Source organism: Cryptomeria japonica, chromosome 2, assembly GCF_030272615.1.
Source record: "Cryptomeria japonica chromosome 2, Sugi_1.0, whole genome shotgun sequence".
Classification (NCBI taxonomy): domain Eukaryota; kingdom Viridiplantae; phylum Streptophyta; class Pinopsida; order Cupressales; family Cupressaceae; genus Cryptomeria; species Cryptomeria japonica.
Genome location: NC_081406.1, coordinates 21,994,771 through 22,018,895, shown reverse-complemented (window position 1 = coordinate 22,018,895; position 24,125 = coordinate 21,994,771). Strand labels below are relative to the sequence as shown.

Sequence of the window (24,125 nt, the reverse complement as noted above, 5' to 3'; positions counted from 1 at the left end):
ATAACCATGGTCAAAACAATAAATGCTTGAAGAGACCCATGGGTTAAATGAGGGTTGAGTTAGAGCTGAAGTCTCTAACCATGGGGGCAAGTGGATTTAACCATAAATGGTTATGTAAGAGTCATTAATGGTCATGTAAGAGCCATTAGTGGTTTGGAAGACTTTAGAGGTTAGCTTGTTGAACACATAAAGAATTAAATGTTTTTCAAAGACTTTGGAGTCTTTGAAAAGTGACTTCAAGTTGCTTAGGAATGTGACAATATTTAGGGGATGGATTAGGCTGATTAGGAATGATTAGAAAGTGGCTAGAAGGGGATTTAGGATTGCAAGTGGGTTTGGTGGGTGGGAGAAAATATGATTTAAATTAAAATAAAATTAATTTGTTTCAACTTGTGGTTGCAACTTGCATTTGTAGGAGAATGCAAGTGGGTGGGAGGGGAAGGGGGGTTTAATGATTTTAAATAAATGTTTTAATTATTTATTTAAAAGAGGAAAGGGGATTAAATTAAATAAATAGGATTTATTCATTTAATTGATTGTGAATTTGGTGTAATGAATTAATTAAAATAAATTGAATAGTTTATTTAATTAATAGGAGAATGGTTGAGGAGGAATAATTAAATGTTAATTTAATTAACTGTTGGCTAGTGGGTTTATTAATCAAATAAATAGTAAATATTCATTTAATTAAATGGACTGATTTATGTGACTACAATTAGTGTTGTTTACAATTTTGAGTCACCCCTATTCTACAACTCTACAAGACTTTTTTTCAAATTCATGTTGTTTTGATTAATTAAGAAAAACAAGTTTTCAGGACCCGAAACCTTTAACATAGGAAATTAAGGTAAGACATAAAAAAGTCCAAAGCATATAAACCGCTTACAAAACGACTGGCTAGTGGGTTTATTAATCAAATAAATAGTAAATATTCATTTAATTAAATGGATAGATTTATGTGACTATAGTTAGTGTTGTTTACAATTTTGAGTCACCCCTATTCTACAACTCTACAAGACTTTTCTTCAAATTCATGTTGTTAAAAGAAACTTAAAATAAAATAAAAAGGAAAGTTGAAAACAAATGATAGAGAAAATATTCAAAAATAGTAAACACTAACCCACTATTAAATTAAAATATGAAAGAAACTTAAAGGAAGATGAAAGGGAAAGTTAAAAAAAAAGAAAATAAAGAAAATATATTGAGAAATAATAAAGAACAACTATTAAAAAACAACATTTTAAAGTTCTTTTAGTCATGCAATTGTTTTGATAGATTTTAAAATTAATTAATAATTAACAAAATTATAAATAAGCTTAAAGTTTGTAAATTTAGAAAACCAATTGAAAGTTTTTTGCTTTAATTTTTTAGTAATTTTATTTTTGTAAGTATTTTAATAATAGCAATATCATTTTCATGAATGTTTATGTAATATTAGAAGATATATCAACAATCAACAACAAATGTATTCAATTTAATCAATTTCTTAATATAATAATTTTCATAGACTATAAACACATTTAATATTGTAACAACATTTTGTACAACTTAAAGTTTCAAATTAATTTACATTCAATCTTATCATTTCGCTTATATTATAAATAGTTATCACTAATTAAGACACATTCTACAATTCCGAATCTCTATCCTATAATATATTTTACTATTGACATAACTATTACACCTTCTTTTATATAAATACTAGTCATATAATATTTTTAATTACATAATAATAATATAATACCTCTTCTACATAAATTTTTCAAAATATAACATGCCTTGCGCACTGATCACAGCAAACAGAAGAGGGAAGCTCTTCACTTATAACGAGTCTAAATATCTTGAACTTCGAATTTAACCCATTTATATCATTTACAAACTGTTAGGGAAATTCAACCAGAATAATTTTAATGTAGGGTTTTAGTAGTTGGGTGAAGTGGATGAAGGTACTGGAGAGTAGACTTTGCTCTGCCTGTAGTGAAGCACTTGTAATGCTCAAACGTCATCCAACTCCATGTTTGTGGAGTTTTGATCATAAGCAACCTTTTCACACCTGTAATCCGAGTAGTTGTAATTTGAAGAAGAGAAAGCTGAGCGTGGATCGGCGTTCATGGAATAACAAACTTGTAAGTCTTTTTCGGAGTGGGCGAGTGTCAGATGCGCGCTTAATGTTTGACAAAATGCCTGAACCAGATCTAGTAACTTGGAACTCTGTCATCACAGGATATGCTCGGAATGGATTATTGGAAGATGCGCGACAAATGTTTGATATAATGCCTCAACGAGATGTAGTTTCCTGGAATTCAATGATTGCAGCCTATATGCACAATGGAAGATTGGATGAAGCCTGTTGCCTATTTGACAGAATGCCCAAAAGAGACAATGTCTCCTGGAACACAGTCATTAGGGGATATACCCAGAGTGATAGAATCGAAGATGCACGTGAGCTTTTCGATCAAATACCTCAACCAGATATATATACTTGGAACTTGATGATATCTGGGTATGCTCGAAATGGGAGGATTGACACGGCAAGGGAACTGTTTGACAAAATGCCTAAACGAGACACTGTATCATGGAATACAATGATCACGGGTTATGCTCAATGTAGGAGAGTCGATGATGCCCGCAGTCTGTTTGATACAATTCCCGGACGAAATGAGATTTCTTGGAATGCTATGATAACAGGATATGTGCAGAATGGTAGAGTAGATGATGCATGCAGATTGTTCGAGCAAATGCCTGAAGCAATGAAAAATATTACCTCGTGGACTCTGATGATTTCTGGCTATGCCCAAAATGGGAGATTAGAGGTTGCACGCAATCTGTTTGACAGGATGCCTGAAAGGAATGTGGTTTCATGGAACTCCATGATTATGGTGTACGTTCAGGCTGGGAGAATTGATGACGCTCGGAAATTGTTTGACGAAATGCCGCAAAAGGATGTAGTTTCATGGAATTCAGTGATTACAGGGTATAGTCAGACTGGCAGGGTAGATGAAGCACGTTACTTGTTTGACAGAATGCCTCTGTCAGATGTTGTGTCATGTAATGCAATGATAGCAGGATATGCTCAAAACCGAAGACTGGAGGATGCACGTCAACTGTTTGACGAAATGCAAGAACGAAATGTGATTTCATGGAATGCACTGATTGCAGGTTATGAACAGAATGGATTTTATGAAGAAGCCTATAGTCTTTTCTCTCAAATGATAGAGTCAAAAGTTAAGCCAGATTGCTCTAGCTTTACAAGCATATTAAGTGCATGTGCGAACCTAGCAGCTCTGGGAGAGGGTAAGCAGATCCATCAGTATATAATGAAGACAGGCACTTTCGTGGATATCCCTTTGGCAAACTCCCTTATAACTATGTATGCTAAATGTGGGAGCATGGAGGATTCTCGGTTAGTATTCAATACAATGCCTGAGCGTGATGTTATTTCATGGAATGCAATCATTGTAGGCAACGCACAGAATGGGCATGCCGTGGAGGGCCTTCAACTGTTTAAGCAATTGGAGAGCATAGGCATCAAGCCAAATGATGTCACTTTTGTAGGTGTCCTGTGTGCTTGTAGTCATGCAGGTTTGGTGGAGGAAGGTTGGCAGTTGTTTGTGTCAATGAGCAGGGATTATTCGATCACGCCAAGAGTAGAGCACTACGCATCTATGGTTGATCTTCTTGGTCGATCTGGTCTCCTCAACGAGGCAGAGGATTTTATCGGCAGGATGCCTGCAGAAGTTCAAGCAGATGCTGTTGTGTGGGGAGCATTGCTCGCAGCTTGCAGAGTTCACGGGAATGCTGATATTGCCGAGAGGGTAGCACACACCTTATTTAAATTGGAACCCCACAATTCTGGACCATATGTCCTACTGTCAAATATTTATGCTGCAGCTGGTAAGTGGGGTGATGTATCAAAAGTGAGGAAGATGATGAAGGAAAGGGGTGTGGAAAAGCAGCCGGGCTGCAGCTGGATTGAGGTACAAAATAACGTACATACATTTGTTGTAATCCGCAAATAAATATTGACTATTTATGCACCAATGAATACGGCATGTAGCCACCACATGCTTGGTTCTCCCTGTTGGAAAACTAAAATTAGTACCATCATTTTCCATCATTTGAGTTGGAAGCTGGGAAAATGGACTCGATCTTGTGCGGATCACTGGTATTGACAAGGATGATAAAGCTCATATATATAACTTGTTTTGAATGAATTCTAGCATGGTTAAAGGAGAGGTACTCGTCTTCCAGCGAGCATATTCAAATACATACAGCTGTACCTTTTTTTCATCTATTCCGCCTAATTACAGAATGAGGTGCCCATTACTATTATCCAGCTTTCCTATGATAAACTATAATGGTAATGTGCATTAGCCATGCAATATGGCTATATTTGTATTCGGCACAGAAATTTTATGAACGGTTAGGAAGTAAATTCTAGCACCCAAACAAAAGTAATGGCAGCCGCTAAATATTCTCATGAAATGTCACCCCGTACATCAAGGAATTACATATTGTATTCTGGAGAAAGAATCTTTCATTGCTTGAAGGAAAAATCCACTTCCCCTGCGATCATTTATAGTGGTAACATGCATCGGCTATGCAAAATGGCTATATTTCTTTTCGGCGCAGAACTTTTATGAAATGGTTAGGAAATAAATCCTAGCACCCAAGGGCAGCCGCTAAATATTCTCATTGCCAACTTATCCTAAACTTCAAGGAATTACATATTGTATTATGGAGAAAGAATCTTTCATTACTTAATGGAAAAACAGTGTAAATTATGTTGAACCTGGATACTTGGATAGAATCATTAATTACTTTCTGGAAAAACAGTGTAGATTATGTTGAATCTGGATACTTGGATACTGTAGAAAACATTGCAAGTTCCCACTTGATACCTACACTATCAATACATACTCTTAGAATTGCCAATTTTATCTAGGGTTGTATCTTAAGAATATTAATATGTTTGTATTTAAGTCACTAATAAATTTTCTGAGCATATTAAACATATGGATAGCATTGGACTTGGATTGTATGGATGAGATACACTATGTAGAGGGGTAACTTCTCTAAACTAGATGAGTGCTGCAACGAGATGTTCTGAGATTGGGCATAATTAGGAAAGTGCTGCAACTTATCTATATCCAAAATTGAGAAGTCATTTGCAACATGGGACTGATGCATTTATGCAAAGATGTTTTGACTATTCAATATACTACTGCAATGGATATTGCTCGTAACAAATGGAATGTATCCATTACACTGGTTATTATGCGAACATAAGCAATAAAAACCTCTTAACTGACATTTATCCTAGGTGTAACATGGCCTTTTATGGATTATAGGATTCACGAGGTTTGGAATTTTTTATTTCTGTAACAAATATAATTCGGAGTTATATTTTAGTTGATAGTTTATTATGATAGTTTCAGGATTGATAAGTCTCGTAATTAACATATTAGGCCAAGTTCAAAGAATTTTTGATTCATATTTGAACTGCTTTTAATATATGTAAACCTTAATTTCTATTTTTGCAGAATCTGAAACTGCTATGTGTGGCATTGCAAAATTATATATAGGCAATTTGCCCATTGCCATGCATTATTTTCGAACTCTCAAATGTGCATATTGCCCGAAATCTGTAAACTTTAAACCTTTCAAATCTTCAATCGGTGACAACACTTACTGCACTAGAATGCAAAACTTGAAATCGTCATTCCAAATTATTGAAACATGAAAGTTTCATTCTTCAGCTCCCGTTAGCCCACAAGGAAAGTAGACTACACAACTCTGCTGAAACCTAAACCTCGATATACATAATCTTAAACTAATAATGAGATGAGGAAACGAGGCTCGACTCCCAAGATAATAGAATCACATGATTTCAGGGATCGACGAAATTAAAGGGGGAATGGGAAAGAGAAAGGAAAGTTGAAAGGAGAAGAGGGAGAAGTCTCTGGAAAGATGACCAGTGAAGCCTAACAATTGAAGTTTTAAAAAGTAGCTTTTCAATTCTCGATGAAAATATAGGCCTTATACTAGAGAACACATCGAAAATAGTGAAAGAAAAAAATCTGCTAAAAATTATGAGACGCGAGAGTAATGATTGACCTGGACATAGTGATCTTAGCTCTCTTACGAAAGACAAGTTAATTTGGGCAAAAAATGTTACAGTTGAACAGGATGTGAAGGAAATAGTTTTAGTTTTGGTAGTTGTAGATACTAGGTTTCTATTCTGTTACATTTTCTAAGTCTATACATGTACAGCATTTTATTTTAAAAAACAATGGAAAACTTTAGATTATTATTATTTTCTGTATTTTATATTTCAATTGATATCAAAGCTGTAGGGAGGTCCTGCGGGTGCATCTAAAATCATTGCACTTGTTTGTTCCTGTGTGTGGATGTGAGGAAGAGAAATATGCTATTGAAGTAGGGAAGGATAAATATGCAGAGTTTAGAAGTGAAACGTGAGGGTTTGAATCGCTCTTGTGAGGAGCCAATTAATATGTGCTGGTCATTGATCTGCAGTTGCTGAGATTGGGCTATGTGAGCAGAGGCTGCTGTAATTGGCAGTGTGCAGAGGAATCAGTCGGATATAATCAGAATCATTCGTTGCAATAGGCATTTTGTTGGTCACGTGGATGACTGCACACAGGCAGAAAGAGGTAAAGATAAACCAGTCATCTGCTAGCAATTTTTTTGGGCCATGGGGACATAAGGAAGTCAGATAGAAAACATTTGTGAGGGTATAGGAAGTCAGTTACTTTTTGTTACAAAGTTTGGTTTTGATGGAAAGATCTCTTCTATAAACATACTCCCACGGAACCCCCTTTATTACTTCCAATCCCACCGAGATCATAATGGTGGTTAAATGTAAAGAATAAAACTTTTAGAGGAAATTATTGCATGGGCCATGGGGACATAAGGAAGTCATATAGAAAATATTTGGGAGGGTATAGGAAGTAAGTTACTTTTTGTTACAAAGTTTGGTTTTGATGGAAAGATCTCTTCTATAAACATACTCCCACGAAACCCTCTTTATTACTTCCAATTCCACCGAGATTATAATGGTGGTTAAATGCAAAGAATCAAACTTTTACAAGAAATTATTGCATGGTATGGTGTTAAATGCACAACATCTAGCTTTTGTAGGCAATTACTGCATGGTATGATGAGGTATGGCCTTTCTCTAGGGGAAGAGTACCAATAGCCGTCATAGTTCTAATAGTCGTCATCTTATTGTCATAGTGACCTCCCAATAACCGTCATAGTGAAAACACCATTAATAAATTTGTTTTGTAACAATAGCCGATCATTTTTTGTTCATAATTGGCCCATTTGTGCACCACTATTGAAACATTTGTGCAAAACTATTGGGACATTTGTCTACAAGTACTAGTGATTTTGAGTGGACGGCTACTGGAACATCTTTAGTTAGGTATCATGCGACCCTTTGAAATGTGTACTTTTCACCTTTGTGTGCATAACTGATTCCACAACGTGCATCGTTACTACCCAAAAGCTAGATCAATAGCTTTAAGCAGTTAAGTCGCATACGAAGACAACCAAAAAAAAAAATTCAAAATTCGACATATCGTTTAGAATCTATGGGTGTGTGAAGTTAGGTATGATGGCTATTGGTGCTCTTCCCCTAGTGATCATCACCATTAATTTTTTTCTTCTCCTATATTTGGTGTGGGTTTTCTCTACCATTAATTCTCTTTTGTACTCTCCATTGCCCTCCCTCTCCCGTGGAGTTTTTTTTTTTTTTTTTTTAATTTTAATTATTATTTTCCTTGAGGATACTTCAAAAGGTTGAAAAAGAATAAGTTTAAATAAGAAAATATAATATTGTTTATATGGGATAAAAAGCACTATAAAAGTTGTAATTTCATCAATAATTATTTTTATTTAAATTAAATCTTATATACCTATTTTTTTTAAAAAATTATTTTCCTTATCATTTCTTTATTTCAAATCAACAAGGGAAGCAAATATTTTTAACTATCAAACAATGAGTATTTTTCACAACAAAGTCATCATTTGGTTAGCTATTTCAATAAAAAAAATGCATTCATATTAAATTACGTGTGTGTGTGTCATTCCATAATATCATCCACTTTTGGAAAGCTAGGTAACCCCTGCCTGGGCCATATTCTCATCTTCACACCTATCGTCAACTAAAAAAACTCAATTTTACATCAATATGTCAGAATAAATATAAAGTCAGCAATCAACATGTTAATTACTATTCTAATTATCTAACATCATATCCAAAATATTAATAATTTAATTAAATATCTAATCAAGTTCGGATTATGACACTTCTAGCCTTCCAAACAACAACATGATAAGGTGGTAGAGAGGGCTAAGCAGACTATTATACAACAATAGAATGAGTAGATGACTTGTTTTTAAGAAGATGAGGTACACATGTTGAAGAAATTAGCCTCCTTAACACAACAAAAAGACGTTATTTAAATTGAAGCAACTAGGCAATTATTGGAATAAGCAAAATTCCAAGCAAATGTAGGTTTATATTATAACTCAAGACTAGGATTCAAAGAATAAGACACTCTTAATACTACAAACTTGAGCAATCAGGAGATCAAACATTCCATGGTAGATCAAGTAGAAAATATAAACATCATATTGGCAACTACTTGGGAGTTAGTAGGAACCTAAATTGGTAAAAACCCAAATCAATATTAGTCTAGTAGATGGGTCTGGTATGCAGACATTGGGAACATGGAAAAATGTGGAAAATAACAACGAAGGTCTAAAACAAATGGAAAAATTTGAATTAGTAGAAACGAAAGAACCATTTAATACATTCAAGGCATTGCTAGGGATAAAGTGGTTTGTAAATGAAAAAGCTATTGTAGTCTCAAGGAAAGAAGAAATTTTATTTGTAGATTAAAATAGGATTGTACAAATCCCACTAGGTGATGACGAGGATAGAGCCTATGTACAAGAAATTGCTCAGGACAAAGAGGTAGAAGACAAATCTAGGTAGCTCTACTCCATTTCCAAATTTCCTACCACATAAGAAGGAGATCCAAATAGTGAAGAAGAAATTGAGTTGGATAGTGACAATACTAGTACAAATAGTGATGAAGTACTAGACACATGGTTGCAAGAAGAACAAAAAATGACCTCTAGAAGGGTATGGGATTCAAAGGGCATTCATGATACATAAATGTAACCTTATAACCCTCTACAACTCACAACAATAAGGAGAAAGGTACCTAGAAAAGAAGATATTAGTGAAATGGTAGAAAATGGGGTTCTAGCATAAGAATGCAAAATAGGAACCATTTCCAAACTCTTTCATTGGGGAACAACTAATTAAGCCCAACTTTAGTTCTAAAGGAGAGATAAGAATTGTGATTGATTATTCCCTTTTGAATGTTGATTGGATATGATTATCTATGATTGAATTGAAGATACAAGAACTAGGTTAAATGATGCAAAATTGACAATAATCAATATAAACAGAAAGATACATAATAAAAAGCTAACACAAAATTATAGATCTAGAAATAGTGTGTAGAGAAGAACCTATCACTAAAATCTGATCTTGAAAATGTTGGTTAGAGGAGCTAGGTGCCATAGTCCAATAGGTGTTCGAATCACATGAGATGTTCATATCTAGTATTAGAAGCCTTGAAACTACTTTCCCTCCAAAATTTATGTCAAACTAGAAGGACTACAGAGTTAAGCGCCATAGTCTAGGGATTTTCGCCTATTCAAAATCTAAACTTGTTCATCTCAATCTTCTCTCTACAAATCCACAAATTTCGATTATCGAATCTATAACTCGCACATAAAAAAGAGGGAAAATGTTGTGTTGTATAGGGGCTTTCCTAAATCAAACCTTGGTAGGAATTAACATGCACTACAACTATGAATGATTAGAGAAGAGAGCTTACCCTAGTAGGGCAGAGGTTAAATATGAAGTGAAATGTTGAATTGACAAGACTTTTTTTGAAGATGATAATGATGGTGATGTAATGATCCTTGGATAATTCCTTGAAGTGTTGATGCAATAACACGACAAATCATAACAAAATCCATGATGAAAACATACTTGAAGATAACTTGTTGTAGCTTGATACTCCTTGTACTCAGATCTTCTCTCATATGAAGGAATTATCTACTTGAATTGGAGTTGTGGATTATGAAAGATAATTGAATTAATTAGAGACGATGCCTTTATATAGGGTTGTCAAGGTATTTTTCATATTTAGGCCAACTTCCAATGGTCATATTGAAATATTAGGATCAGATCACATATGGTAGGAATATGCACACCGACATGTTTGATTTTGGGCCCCTTTGGAGGGACTATGGCACTAGGAAACCTGCTCCACTAGTACTATGGATCTAGGCACCATAGTCCAACCAAAATAGGAAAAACTAAAGGTGGTTGTAGAGTGCATAGGCCTAAGACATTGGATCATGCCACCTAATGAGCATATGATGACAGTTTGGACGAGATAAGTAAAAAATAAGCTCGAAAAGACCTAGAACGAGGCACACTAAATAAATGGCCCAAAAAGGAGTGTGAAATTGTAAGGGGTTACAATTTACAACACTACACCAAGTAAAACATACCCAATACTTCAATGTCCTTAGAAAGGAGAGAAAAAAACTTAAATCTTCCCAAAATACTCTAGTACTTAGGTGATTTGGAAGTAAGGAAAACACACTAAGGACACATAAGGTCAAATATCTAGTTACCAAAAAGAGGGAACAATCCAAAATAGGTTATTAAAGATCTCAATTCATAAAAAAATAGTGATTACTTGAGAAGGTTACTAGTATTAGTTTGGTCCAAATTTGAAGATTTATTTTCTTGGTTCCTAATCTAAACCCTAACAACATCAAATATAGTACCAGAAAAATATTTTACGATAAACTTATGATTTAACACCTTGTTATATTAAACACTCGTATTAATATTATAGTTGTATCATAATGCACTGATCTCACCTACCAAAATAGACTTGTAGGAAAGATTAATAGGCAAATAAACACAAGATGAAAAAATGGCTACAACACTTAATGAATTCCCTAAACTTAGCATCTATAAATATAGTAAACATTCTTCACAAAGGAATACTCTTGTCTCTTGGACTACTTTGCTTCTCCCACGTTGCTATAGATGCATATCATGAAGCCCTTGCACTTATCATAGAAAATGCTCTTAATTATTACATAACAATGGCAACTTTATCCTTGCCAATATCTCCAAGAAGCCCCAGCCTAAGTATACAAAATTCTCATATAAAGCCACGGAAACAAACTTAGAGAGAGCATTCTCAAAAGTGCCCACATATGTTAGTTACATAGAGGAAATCCATAAATACATCCATTCACCACTAATAGAGATTAAACACACCAAGTTTAAGGTTCTCTAATTCACTCTTACATCTTGGCATGCAAAAATACCTCCCACAGTTTTGTCAAATCAAATAAAAGAGGTTAAACGTTATGGAGTTTTTATTCTTTTTATTATTACGTCCATGTTTAGAAGGAAATGCTCAAGTTTATGTACGATCTTATGTGCTTGAATGGTTAAATTTTATTTTTTGAAGTATTACTTCCTTACTAATGGAAGCAGTGTTGTTCTTAAAAGTAAACATGTCAATCATCTTAGCTTAGAATCTCTTGAACAAAGAGAAGACTGTTACACCCCATTTTGAAATTACTATTTATTTTTATCTGTTTTGATTAAAATACTATAAGCAAATGAATACACTTTGAATATATTTGGAAATTGGATGAATGAATGTGCAATCATTCTTATATTTTGAGTATTTAAAGATGAAATATATGATGTTTTAATAATAGCTGACTATTGTTGTAATGTGTTGAGTTGGATGCAGGAAATGAACAATCCTCTAGAGGGGAGGAAGAGTACCACTTAGGAGAAGAATTTGGTTCGGTAATCTTGCATATGTGCCTTATTGAGCTATCACACACTCACAACCTAGTTGGTCAAGTTGAGTTAGACTAGTTGGGGTACCAATAAGATGTCTTCTGTCGTTTGGATGATGTTTTGTATTGGTGATGATTAGTGAAGTGTTGTTATGTCTTGGTTTAAGTATCCTTGTTTGGAATGTTGGTTGAAATCTCTTTGATAGATCTTAATCTTTGTGCTTCCGTATCTATTAATATTTATATATATCATTCGATAATTATAAGTACTATTTGAATTATCGAATAAAAGATTATATATATATATATATATATATACCTGTCGACCTGCATGTTTGATTTCCCACATTGCAGATTGACTCGGTCTTTTCCCATTCACCTAGACCTCTACACGGAGGGAGGGAAGTAGCGAAGAGGAGCGGCGGCCACCATGGAGGGTGGCGTACCCTGCTCTTTAGGAGGGTGGTGCGGTGGTTAAACTGTCACTTCTCCCTTTGCTTTGTTAAATGCATGCGTTGTTTGTAAAGCTCGATACATACATCAACCCTCCCCCTTCCACTTTGTAAGGTGGTGAATCTAATGGATCGACACCTTGGATGATGTCGACCCATTCCACATTGATGATGAACATTGAAAACATAGGGATACTTGGTCGATAGGAATATATTAAATAGGATAGAAGTTGAAACTTGAAACTGATTAGGTATGTGCAAGTTAATTATATTCGACTTATTCGACCCCATATTATAGTGGGAGAATGTGTGTAAGCGCTATCCAAGGGGAAAGCGCGTAAATATTAATATGTCAAGTGTTATCGACACCCTTTAATAAGAGAATGGTAATGTGAATAGATCAACTAGGCATCGACCTAGTTAATAACATTTGTATTATTTATAGGAATTGAGTTCTATTTGATAGGTAATTAATCAATGGTAATTAATTATCATGACTTAGTAAAGAGGTGATTTATAGTATCATTTTTAGTGAACTCTTATGTGTCAATTATAGGATAGTGAGTTGTTGCTAAGTCATAGTGGTGTCATTTTGCATGTGAATTGTGGCAACCTTGTGAGCTTAATTATAGCCTTAGGTTTCTCGTAATATTAGTATAAATAGATGAGTGAACGTGGAGGTTATGCACTCATTTTTCATTCTCATTCATTCACTCACTCATTGGTTTTCAATTTTATTTAGTTAGTCTCATTGCTCAGTGCTCATATTTGTTGAAAAGTAGTGTTAGTGTGAGAGAGAATGAGAGGAATATTTTGTAGTAGGATTTGGGAGAATTGTATTCCATTCAATTCCATCCCATCTCATTTGTCTAATTGCTTAGAGATCATATCATCTCTTGCATTTTGCTCTCATTCCATCTTAGTTATTGGTGCAGGAGCACCTAGTTTCAAGAGGTTCCATGAGGTCAAGAGTGATTTCATGAGTAATTTAAATAATTTTTGAGCTTATAAGGTCTATTTGAGTCATTGTAAATCATAATGTAAGGCTATGTAAGCCATTTTTCATAAATTATCCAAAAAGGTCCTCATGAGGTTGAAATGTTCTAAAATGCGTTAAAAGACTCAAATAAGGGTAATAAGGATGTAAAATGCATAAATGAAGAGTTATAAATCGGTTAAAGGGTAGTTATGAGAGTTCCCAAGGATGGGAATCACTATTTAAATGATGTAATGTTGACCCAAACCAAAGAGAAAGAAGGAGTACATTTTGATTGAAATTGGGAATTCAAAAACCTTTGTTTTGTAGTCCTAAAACAGTTATCTTCTCTCTTTCCAGGCCTTGCACGGCCATGTAAGGCCTGGAAATGGTGTATAATTATTATGAAAAGTTAGGGCAATGAGTCAACTTTCTTTTGGCTTTGGTTTGATGTTTTTTTATGAAGGAATGAATGAGTTATGTTAGTTTTTGTAAAAACAGTTTGTAAACCCTCATTTTCAGAGGTGTGTGCAAGGGTTTGACCATATTGCAACTTTTCACCATGGGAAAAATCTAAATCTTAGTTATTCTGAGAGTAGATTAAAGGGGCTTTCATATGGATTTTATTTCATATCAAATGGATTTGTATTTTGGAAGATATTTGATGCCCTAGGCGGACTGAGCATTCACATTTCTTGTTTTTTCTATGACAGTCAAAATGGTCTCGGTGCAGAGGGCATAAATCTCTAACAAACTATTGGATCTTTACAATTTTTGAATATGTTTTAGAAAGACTAATTATCTATGTCTTCACCAGAGAGATTTTCAAACTAATGTCTGGTTCAGAAGATGTTAATAACAGAATGCGGGGTATCAAAACTATCACAACTGGGACAAATTTGGAAGGTGATTAGAAGCATGAATTGGATGGACTCATGATTGATTGGTATGAGTTTTTATGGATATGTTGAAAGTTTTGTGATTAATTGAAGGTTATTGATTGAATGTTTGAGTTTATGGAATGTAAAGGTTGTAAGTATCTTTGATGAGATTGAGGAACCTATCATATTTGTTATTGATTCAATGATAAGGTATGTTGTTACATGAGAAATGCCTCTAAAATGTTGTTCAGATGATTGGATCAGCATGATCCTTGATGGTTGGTTGGTTTTACATGATGCTCTACATCAGTTATCCATCTCCATAATATTTTTCATTGCTTATCATTCTTTGTTTCAAAGTTCTTCATTGTGAGAAGAAGATAGTTCAAGGGTTGTTAGGAAGTGGACTAGTTGCTATTGGGGAAAGCTTGGGAATGTCTACGTTAGTAGATATGTTGTGAAACTAGCGTCAATGAATGAAGGAATCGATTTAATGCATGGTAGCTATAATCCAGACATGAGTATTCTACCTCTTTTTATATTGATATGCTATATATAGATTATGATGTTGCACATGCTCAATTGAAGCTATGATAGGAATTGTGTTACTTGGTGTAAATATATTCTTGAGTGATGAAAATTTGTAATCTTGTGATTAGATTCATGTATGTGATTAATTATGCTTATTAAAGCAACGATTGAGATACGTATAGGATATGTATTCTTGAGTTGATAGAAACTCGCTAATCCTTAAGATTAGATATACATTATATATGTAATAGCTAAGATAGAGCTAATCTATGATATGTATCTATAGTACATAGGAGTGATTGATTTGGTTAATCCTAGGGATATGATAATCCATAGATGGGAATAAACCTAGATAGTTATTCTATTATTTAACCTTATGAGACAGGTGTGTAACTATAGTATATAGGAAGGAATGAGTTGGTAATCTAGGGTTAGATTAACCAGGGTTGGGAATAACCTAAATGTTTCCTATTGGTACCCATGGGATAAATATGGGATAGTTAAATGGTCTGTTTACCAAATAGAGCAAAGAAGTGGGTGGACATACGACTCTCACTTGAAGTACTGGGTGATGAATTCTTAGGCCTAAGTAGTGTAGGTTGCCACTATCTACACTATCAGTTCACTATGATCTAGGTTTATATACTAGTCAGGGGATGCCATACATGTAGGTTGTAGCCTCAATATGGTAGCTCTAGTTATGTAGGACACAACACTATGCTCAGAAGGCTATATTATATTGTGAGGTTAACTAACCAAACTCTTCGTCGAAGGGTCAGGCCGCTTTAGTTAGAAGAGGCATGGGGGACTACTAAGTCTTGGTTGGGTGGAGAAGCACTTGAGTGATGCTCTTCCTCATGCAATTGGCGGTCGATATTTGACGATGTATGTCAGGAAGGACATCTGGACCACTATGATTTACTTATGTATTCTTTAAGCTCAATTGAGCTTTATTTGTAATCAAATATTCCTAAAGCAAATGGAAGTTTGAAAAGGATATTGTAAATGTCGTCAAATGTTTATGAATATGACATTGTATATGTTTCATGATGAATGAAAATGAAAAAGTGAGTTATTTCAATTATGTATCTTGAATTGAAAAGGAAAAGAGAAAATTTATTATTGGTATTATGGCAATGTATTTCTTTTTACTCGTGGGTTCAAACATGTGGTAAAATGAAAGGGTAGAAGTAAATGGGATGTTACAAAGGCATCAATTCATTTTCTTTATGTCTATCATGCTAGCATGATAATCATCAATTAAGTTTAAGTGTGGATCTTTCAATAATATATTTATACCTGTATTAATAGTAACAAATAGGATTACATTCCCTAATTATAAGAAATTTTAATCTATAAATGCAAGCAAAAATTTCTTAAATATATTTACAGTTGCAAAACATAACACCTTTCTTGGTCTTTCCCATAGGTATGCTACCATGAACATTGTCTCACTTCAAATTAAGCTTCCCCTTACTTTTTTCTTATGCATGCAATCATTGCAAGTAGTTGTAGGGAAACAACCCATATTTAGTTGCGTTAAGCATTGGTTGGGATTGAGAAATGTTATATATGTGAAAATAAATGATTTATGATCATTATTCATTAATGGAGAAAAATCTATACGTGAGAATCCTCACATGCTTGGGTAAGTGCACCAAGATGGTGAACAAAAAGGGGGATATAAGTGGCCACTTTTTTTTTCTTTTGAAAACAAGTAAACCTAAACTTCAAAGAGATATTTGAAGGTCATGCACTCAAAACAAGGAGTTGAGAAAAGAATAAGAATTGTAGTACTCTGAATCTATTTTCTAAACTATAATTTTTTAAAAAAATTGGATAAGATTAAGTGGGTCAAACCTTTCACGCACAAAAAATTATTCTTGATTTAAAAAAAAAAAAAAAAATAACATAGCTATTTTCATGAACTGCACAAAATATATAGTTAGATTTACTATTTTGCAAAACCCTATGGTAGGATGATAGGTAAGAGTGAGATCTAGAAGTTGTGTATTTTTTTGTAATTTTCCATTGAGTATTTTTTTTTAAAAAGTGTATATAATCTAGTGTAGAACAATAATATGTAATTTTTTTTGAATTTGGTCAACTATATCAAAAGTTATTAAAAAAATGGTAGACATATGTCTGTGAGGACTGTCAAGGCACTGATAAAGAAAATTAAAGTTTACTATGCTAATGTTGTCCAAAAATAGAAAAAATTATATGGTTAGAAAAATGAGAAGATGTGTGAGATTATGGTGGTAATTTTAGAGATACCCATTTGATCATTTGTAAACCTGATGAAGACGAAGTCGAGAAATCATGTTGGAGGATGAAAAAATGTGTAAAGGGATAAAAATGGGGGGGGGGGGGCGGAATGGGCTTGCAAGCCTTAGGTCATTTTCCAACCCTCTTACCAAGCCAAAACCTGCATGAGTTTTGAAGAACAAAAAGTACTATTCGCAGTTCTAAATAACTCGTATGGGTTGGGTTATGTATAACTAAAACCATTATTTTATATTTCACAAAACCCATACGGGTTATGAAGACATAATAATGTAGGCTTGTAAAATTAACATTTACTACACATATGTTAAACATACATATATAATATGTGTTTATGTATGTATATATGCATATATATATATAAATATATAAATATATAAATATATAAATATATATATATATATATATGTTTGTATACATGCATGCATCTATTCTTTTTCTCTCTCTCTCTCTCTCTCATCCTCCTTCCCCCATCACCATCTATGTCTATTCTGAGCCCTAATTATCCTCCTTGAGTTCTATCTCATCTCTCTCCCCCTCACACTTCTCTCTTTGTCTATTCTCTCACCATTTTCTCCTTCTCATTCTCTCTCTACCTCATGTCTCTCACTCTCTCCTCCTCCTCCTACTCTCTGTCTCTCTGTCTGTCTGTCTGTCTGTCTGTCTCTCTCTCTCTCCTATTCTCCCCATCTCTGCCCTCCCTCTCCCTCTCCCTCTCCTTGTCGTACTCTCTCTCTCTCTCTCTCTCTCTCTCTCTCTCTCCTTTTTCCAATCTCCCTCTCCCCCTCTCCTTTTCAGAATCTCCCTCCCTCCCCCTCTCCTTAACCTCTTCTCCCTTTGTCTCTAACTCTCTCTCCATTCCCCTCTCCTTATCCTACTCTCTCTCTCTCTCTCTCTCTCTCTCTCTCTAACTCTAATGGGGTTCACCTAGCTTGCTCACACTTCACCTAGTTGGTGTTGCTCAATTCCACCAATTCTCCAGGCCTAGATATTCTCTAAGACCTCCAAGTCCTTCTCAATCTCTTATAGGGCTTGCTTCTTGTCAATTTCAAGGTGTTTTCTTCAAGTGTTTAACTAGGAACCCTACCAATTTACAATGTTTCCCATGTGCTCATTATGGCTGTCTTGGCTTCAACTTGTCAATTTGACCTCCTATTGTTGTGAGTTGATGCAGAGGCATGGAGGTGGATTCTAACATGTTTTGAATACCTTTTGGGTCCAATTGAGGTTTTCTTTCATTTCATTCCTTACCAATTTCACCATTTTGCCTAGAAAAGGGCTACAAGGAATGAGCCCCTATTAGGCCTCCAAAATCCTATTTTCTAGGGCCTGGAGGAAAATGGTCCAAAAAACCCTACAACAAGGTTTGATATTATTCAATGATACACATATCCCAAACTGATTTAGGTTGTTTTGGTCTCTCAACCCACTGTACAATGCCCTAACCCAAAAATGAGGGTTTTGAAGGGTTTCTAGGCCTCCTAACTGGCAGTGACTAGTCAAGTTTGTGTTTGGGAATCAAATGGTCTTGTCAAGGCTTCTCCTTGCATTGGAAATTTTGTATGAACTTCATGGAACCCTCCAAAAGGTTAGATTGTGGTCTTGCATCCACCCCTGCACTTTGCACTCCAAATTCACCTTGTCTCCTCTAGCTAGGTTGCTCGTGGACTCGCCTAGAACAAGGTGATAGTCATATCAAAATTCATCTCCAACACTTGTCCCTGCATATGTACACTGCAAAAGTGGTTGCCTTCCATTTCCCAATAGATCATGATGGTAGCATGGAGGAAATTCATGGGACAACCATTTTACTCAAAAATGTTATTTATAAGCCAAAATTGGTTGTTTGCAAACAAAACCAAGAAAACACTAATACAAACTAACTACAAAGATTAAAATGAAACTAACAAATTTGAAACACACTAAAGAAACTCAATCCATTACTGGATCAATGGATTCAATCCATTTATATTCACAATATGAGCAAAATAAGCCAAAATGATGTCAAACAGTCCGAAAATGAGTAGTTTCAGATTGTTGATCTTACAAGACAAAGAATCAACCCTTGGTAATCGTGAAAGAGAAGGTTTTTATAGTATTTCCCAAGTGTGGAGGCATTCTAGGGTTTTGGGCTATCCCTAACTCCATCGCTAAGAAATTTAGGATAAAAGTTGTCATGACAACTTTTTGTAATTTTGCACTTTTTGCCTTTTCAACCTATGAAACCTATTCTAAGTCATTAATCATGACTTTTAAAGCATTTATAAGACTATTTTAACCCTCCCTAATGCTTATACCATGTTTTGACACTTTTGACCACCAAGAAGGTCAATTACCTACTCAAACCACTACTTATGCACAAAATGCAAACCTAAGAAGAACTAACTCAATCTAGGCCTACATTTTACTCAACACACTCACTCTTGGACCCTACTAGAGTCCTTATTCAATACCTAACTTGGCTAAGGTCAATACAAGCCAAAATTGAGAAAAACCTATAAGCCTAAGTCCTAGATGCTCCTGCACCATTCTCCCAAACAAAAGAAAATTATGTCACCTCCTTGGGAATCAGATTCTGATAAATTCCTAGCCTCTTAAACTCTGCGTCAAGCACCCATGGAGCTTTATCATCATCCATGCCCTGCCATTTGATTAGGTGCTCCCAATAGATTTGATGCCTTGTCTTCTTGGGGATCCTTGAACTCAACACCTTCTCAACCCTTGGATTTGGTCTTGCTGGTAGTTGAAGGTTGTTCACATCATCTGATACCTCTGATTGACTACAATATGAATCTTGAATTGGTCCCTTGTAGGCAACTAAGTTTGCTATGTTGAAAACCGGTGACAATCCTATGTCACCAGGTAGGTCCACCTTGTATGCATTTTCTCCATACTTGGCTAGAATGGCACAAGGACCCAACCTTCTCATTTGTAACTTGTTAGGCACTCCTTGCTGTAACCTTGCTTTGTTTAGGTGCACCATGACAAGATCTCCCACTTGAAATTGGAGGTTTTTCCTTCTTTCATCAACTTTTTGTTTGATTTTGCTTGTGTTCTCCATCAAGGCTTGCTTAACTGATTCATGTACCTCCTTCATTGATTGAGAAAAGTCTTTTGCATATCCACTTCTTGCTGCTGCACTACCTAAGTCTCTCAACTCCAAAATACCCCTTGGGTGAACACTATAGACCACTTCAAAAGGGCTCTTGCCGGTGGTCCTATTTATTGTGTCATTGTAAGCATATTCAACTTGAGAAAGCACTTGGTCCCATGTCTGACCATACTCTTTGGTAAGGCACCTCAATAAGTTCCCTAAGCTTCTATTCACCACTTCGGTCTGCCCATCTATTTGAGGATGGTTGGCTAATCCGAAAGATAGGTTGGTGCCAAGATTTTGCCAAAGTGTCTTCAAAAAATGACTCATGAACTTTGAGTCCCTATCTGAAACAATGCTCATGGGTAAACTATGTATCCTTACTATTTCCTTAAAGAACAAATGAGCTATTTGGCATGCATCATTAGTAGTCTTGCAAGGCACAAAGTGGGCCATCTTACTAAATCTGTCCACAATGACATAAATGTTGTCAAATCCCTTCTTTGTCCTTGGTAAAACTACTACAAAGTCCATACTAATGAACACCCAAGGTCTATTTGGTATGGGAAGAGGTTGGTATAAACCAACATTTGAAGAAGTACCCTTGGCCTTTTGGCAAACTATGCAAATCTCCACATACTTTTTCACATCTTGATTCATCCTTGGCTAATGGTAGTACCTCCGAACCAACTCACGAGTCTTATTAACTCTAGAATGTCCACTAAGGATTCCATTATGCTTCTCTTGAATGAGGTTTTCTCTCATCGAGCCTCTAGGCACACAAAGTTGCCCACCTCTAAACAATAGTCCATCTTGCAAAGTAAATTCAGAATACTAACTATGGAAGTGATTTTGATACTCCTTGCACACCTTATAGGCACTTGAGAAGTCTTCATCCTCTAGGTATAGGTCTCTAAAACTGTCAACTCCTATGCTTCTCAATTGGATTTCTTGGACTGTCAAAAGTCTCCTTCTTAATGCATCAACAAACTAGTTTAACTGTCCTTTCTTGTGCTTGATTGTGAATGTGTAGGCTTGCATGTACTCCACCCATTTCATGTGTTTAAGACTGATTTTGTCTTGTGAGTTTAGAAAGCTCAATGCTTGGTTGTCCGTATAGACTACAAATTCCTTAGGAAGGAGATAGTGTCTCCACTTCCTCAAAGCCTGCACTAAAGCATATAGTTCCAAGTCATAAGAGGAGTATTTCCTGTTTGCATCACTTAGCTTCTCACTATGGAAAGCTACTGGTCTTTCTTATTGGCTTAGGACAACACCTACTACAACATTGCTTGCATCACATTCTACTATGAAAAGTTTGTCAAAACTAAGCAATACCAACACCGGTTGAGTAGCTATCTTCTCCTTCAAGGTTTCAAAACCTCTATTTGCTTGTTCACTCCACTGAAACTTTTCCTTCATTCCACCTCTAATGGTGTCTAACGTTGGTGCACATATAGCACTGAATTGCCTAATGAACTTCCTGTAGTATTGAGCTAGTCCATGGAAGCTTCTCACCTCTATTGCTGACTTAGGAGTAGGTGAATTTACTATGGCTTCAACCTTGCTGGGATCCATCTTGAGGTTTCCTTGAGACAACACAGACCCAAGGTAAACCAACTCCTTCTTAACAAATTCACACTTGTCCAAATTCATGGTTAGCTTTTCATCATACAATCTTTGTAATACATCTTGCAAGTGATTAATATGATCTTCCCTATCCTTACTAAAAATGAGAATATCATCTAGATATACCACCACAAATTTACCTATTAAGTCCTTCATCACCTCATTCACGAGTCTCATGAAGGTGCTTGGAGCATTGAATAAGCCAAATGGTATTACAAGCCATTCATAAAGACCCTCTGTAGTATTAAATGCAGTTTTCCACTCATCGCCCTCCTTAATCCTAATTTGGTGGTATCCACTTTTAAGGTCAATCTTGGTAAAGTACTTGGCTTCCCCTAAACAATCCATTAGGTCTTCTATTTTAGGAATTGGAAACCTATATTTGATGGTGATCCTATTTATAGCTCTAGAATATGTACACAATCTCCAAGTACCACCTTTCTTTGGGGCTAACACGGTAGGGACAATACAAGGGATAATACTTTTCCTAATTAGGCCTTGGTCTAAGAGCTCTTGGATTTGCTTGGCAATCTCAACATTTTGTTGGAGAGTCATTTTATAAGCTGCCTTGCTAGGTAAGGATGCTCCGGGAATGAAGTCTATTTCATGGCTTATGGTTCTTTTAGGAGGTAAGGTGGTTGGCTGCCCATCACTCACTATGCCTTTGAATTTCTTCAACAAGTCTTGAACCTCTATTGGCAAATCTGGCTGCTCTTTCTTGTCTTCATCTTTAGGCTTCATTACTAATGCAAACCCTATACCTTCACCTTCCTCAAGTGTCTTCAAGAATTGCTTTTCACTCACCAAAAGAACATTAGGACCTGCTGACCTCTTTTCACTTTCCTCAAGGATAGACTGAATCTTGAATTTGACTCCATCTTTCTTGAATGAGTATGCATTCTTAGCTCCATCATGAATAGCTTGTCTATCAAATTGCCATGGTCTTCCCAACAAAAGATGACATGCATCCATGGGTAGGACATCACATAACACCTTGTCCTTATACCTTCCAATGGTAAAATCCACCCATGCTTACTCATTGACTAGGACATGTTGGCCTTTGTTCAACCAAGTGACTCTATAAGGGTTGTTGTGAGGTATCCTTTGCAATTTGAGCTTACTCACTGCCTCTTCTGAGACAATGTTGTCTGTTGACCCTGAATCAATGATCACTTTTCAAACTTTGTCCATAATCTTGTATTTGATCCTAAATAAGGACCTTCTTTGGTTTGGCTCTTCTCTGACTAGTTATTTGATCAAAGTTGCCTTATCATCAAGTTGTCACCTACCTCTGATTCTAAGGCAACCTCTGAAGTCTTGCTGCTTGAAGACTCTTCTTGAAGATAGTTCACTCTCCTTTTACTAGCTTGTGATGATGACCCCTTCTTTGGACACCTATATGCTGGATGGCCAAGTTGGTTACAATGGTAACACTTCATTGTTGCAAAATATGAGGAACCTCTACCTTGTCCACTAGATCTTCCTCTAAAACCACTGTTTGACCCCCTTCCTTTATTGAATCCTCCTTTACTAGTGCCACTCTCTTGCTGCTCAGTGAGTTTAGACTCCCCTTGTGTTCTTTGTTCAAAACTTCTTCCTCCAAAGCCTCCCCTATGGCCTCTATTGTCTTTTCCTCTACCTCTGCCCCTATTGCTGCTTGAGTCATGTCTTCTTTTCAGTTTTTCTTCCACCTTAAGGGCAAGTTGATAGGTTTGATGAACTGTCTTTAGGCTCATTAGACTGATTTCTTCTTGGATGTTCCACCATAGACCATTTAGGTACCTTGAGACTCTCTTCTTCCACCATATGAGATCTAAGGCTAAGTTTGTGAAACTCCTCCATATAACTACTAACATCAAGGTCTTTTTGTCTAAGTTTTGTCTTTTCCTATGAATTTTCTCTTCATAGTCATCAGGGAGATAGACTTCTTTGATTTTGACTAACATCCCTTTCCAAGAAGAGATGGGTGCTTTGCCCATTTTCTTTCTCTCATCTTGCACAAATTTCCATCATGTGAGAGAAGCTCCTCTCATCCTTGACTTAGCCACTTTGACTCTTTGGGATTCAGTTATGCCTTCACATTCAAAATGGTTCTCCATACCTTCTATCCATTCTAGGACCACCTCTGCCTCCATTTACCAGTGAACAATGGCAATCCTTCTAGTGATTTACCACTTAAGGCCTTCAATGCTTTCAGGAAAGGTTCTTGTTCTAGGATAGGGTCAGGTTTAGGTACTTTGTCAATCTCTGACACTTCTTTACCCTTCCCTTCTACTCCTTCAACCTTTACCAACACTTCATCTGCCTTGGTTTCAATCTCACCA

The 24,125-nt window shown here is 35.7% G+C and overlaps 1 protein-coding gene across 2 annotated transcripts; it reads left to right on the top strand.

Moving 5' to 3' along the window:
• The first annotated feature begins 1,765 nt into the window (after positions 1–1,765).
• On the top strand, positions 1,766–4,791 carry LOC131048525 (pentatricopeptide repeat-containing protein At4g02750). 2 transcript variants are annotated; one of them, XM_057982496.2, is made up of 2 exons: positions 1,995–2,126; positions 2,224–4,791. In XM_057982496.2, exon 2 carries the CDS (start codon positions 2,262–2,264, stop codon positions 4,017–4,019), a length of 1,758 nt encoding a protein of 585 aa, XP_057838479.2. In that variant the 5' UTR covers positions 1,995–2,126; positions 2,224–2,261; the 3' UTR covers positions 4,020–4,791. The 2 variants fall into 2 exon arrangements, with proteins under 2 accessions (XP_057838478.2, XP_057838479.2); XM_057982495.2 differs by having other exon boundaries at positions 1,766–4,791.
• The last annotated feature ends 19,334 nt before the right edge of the window (positions 4,792–24,125 follow it).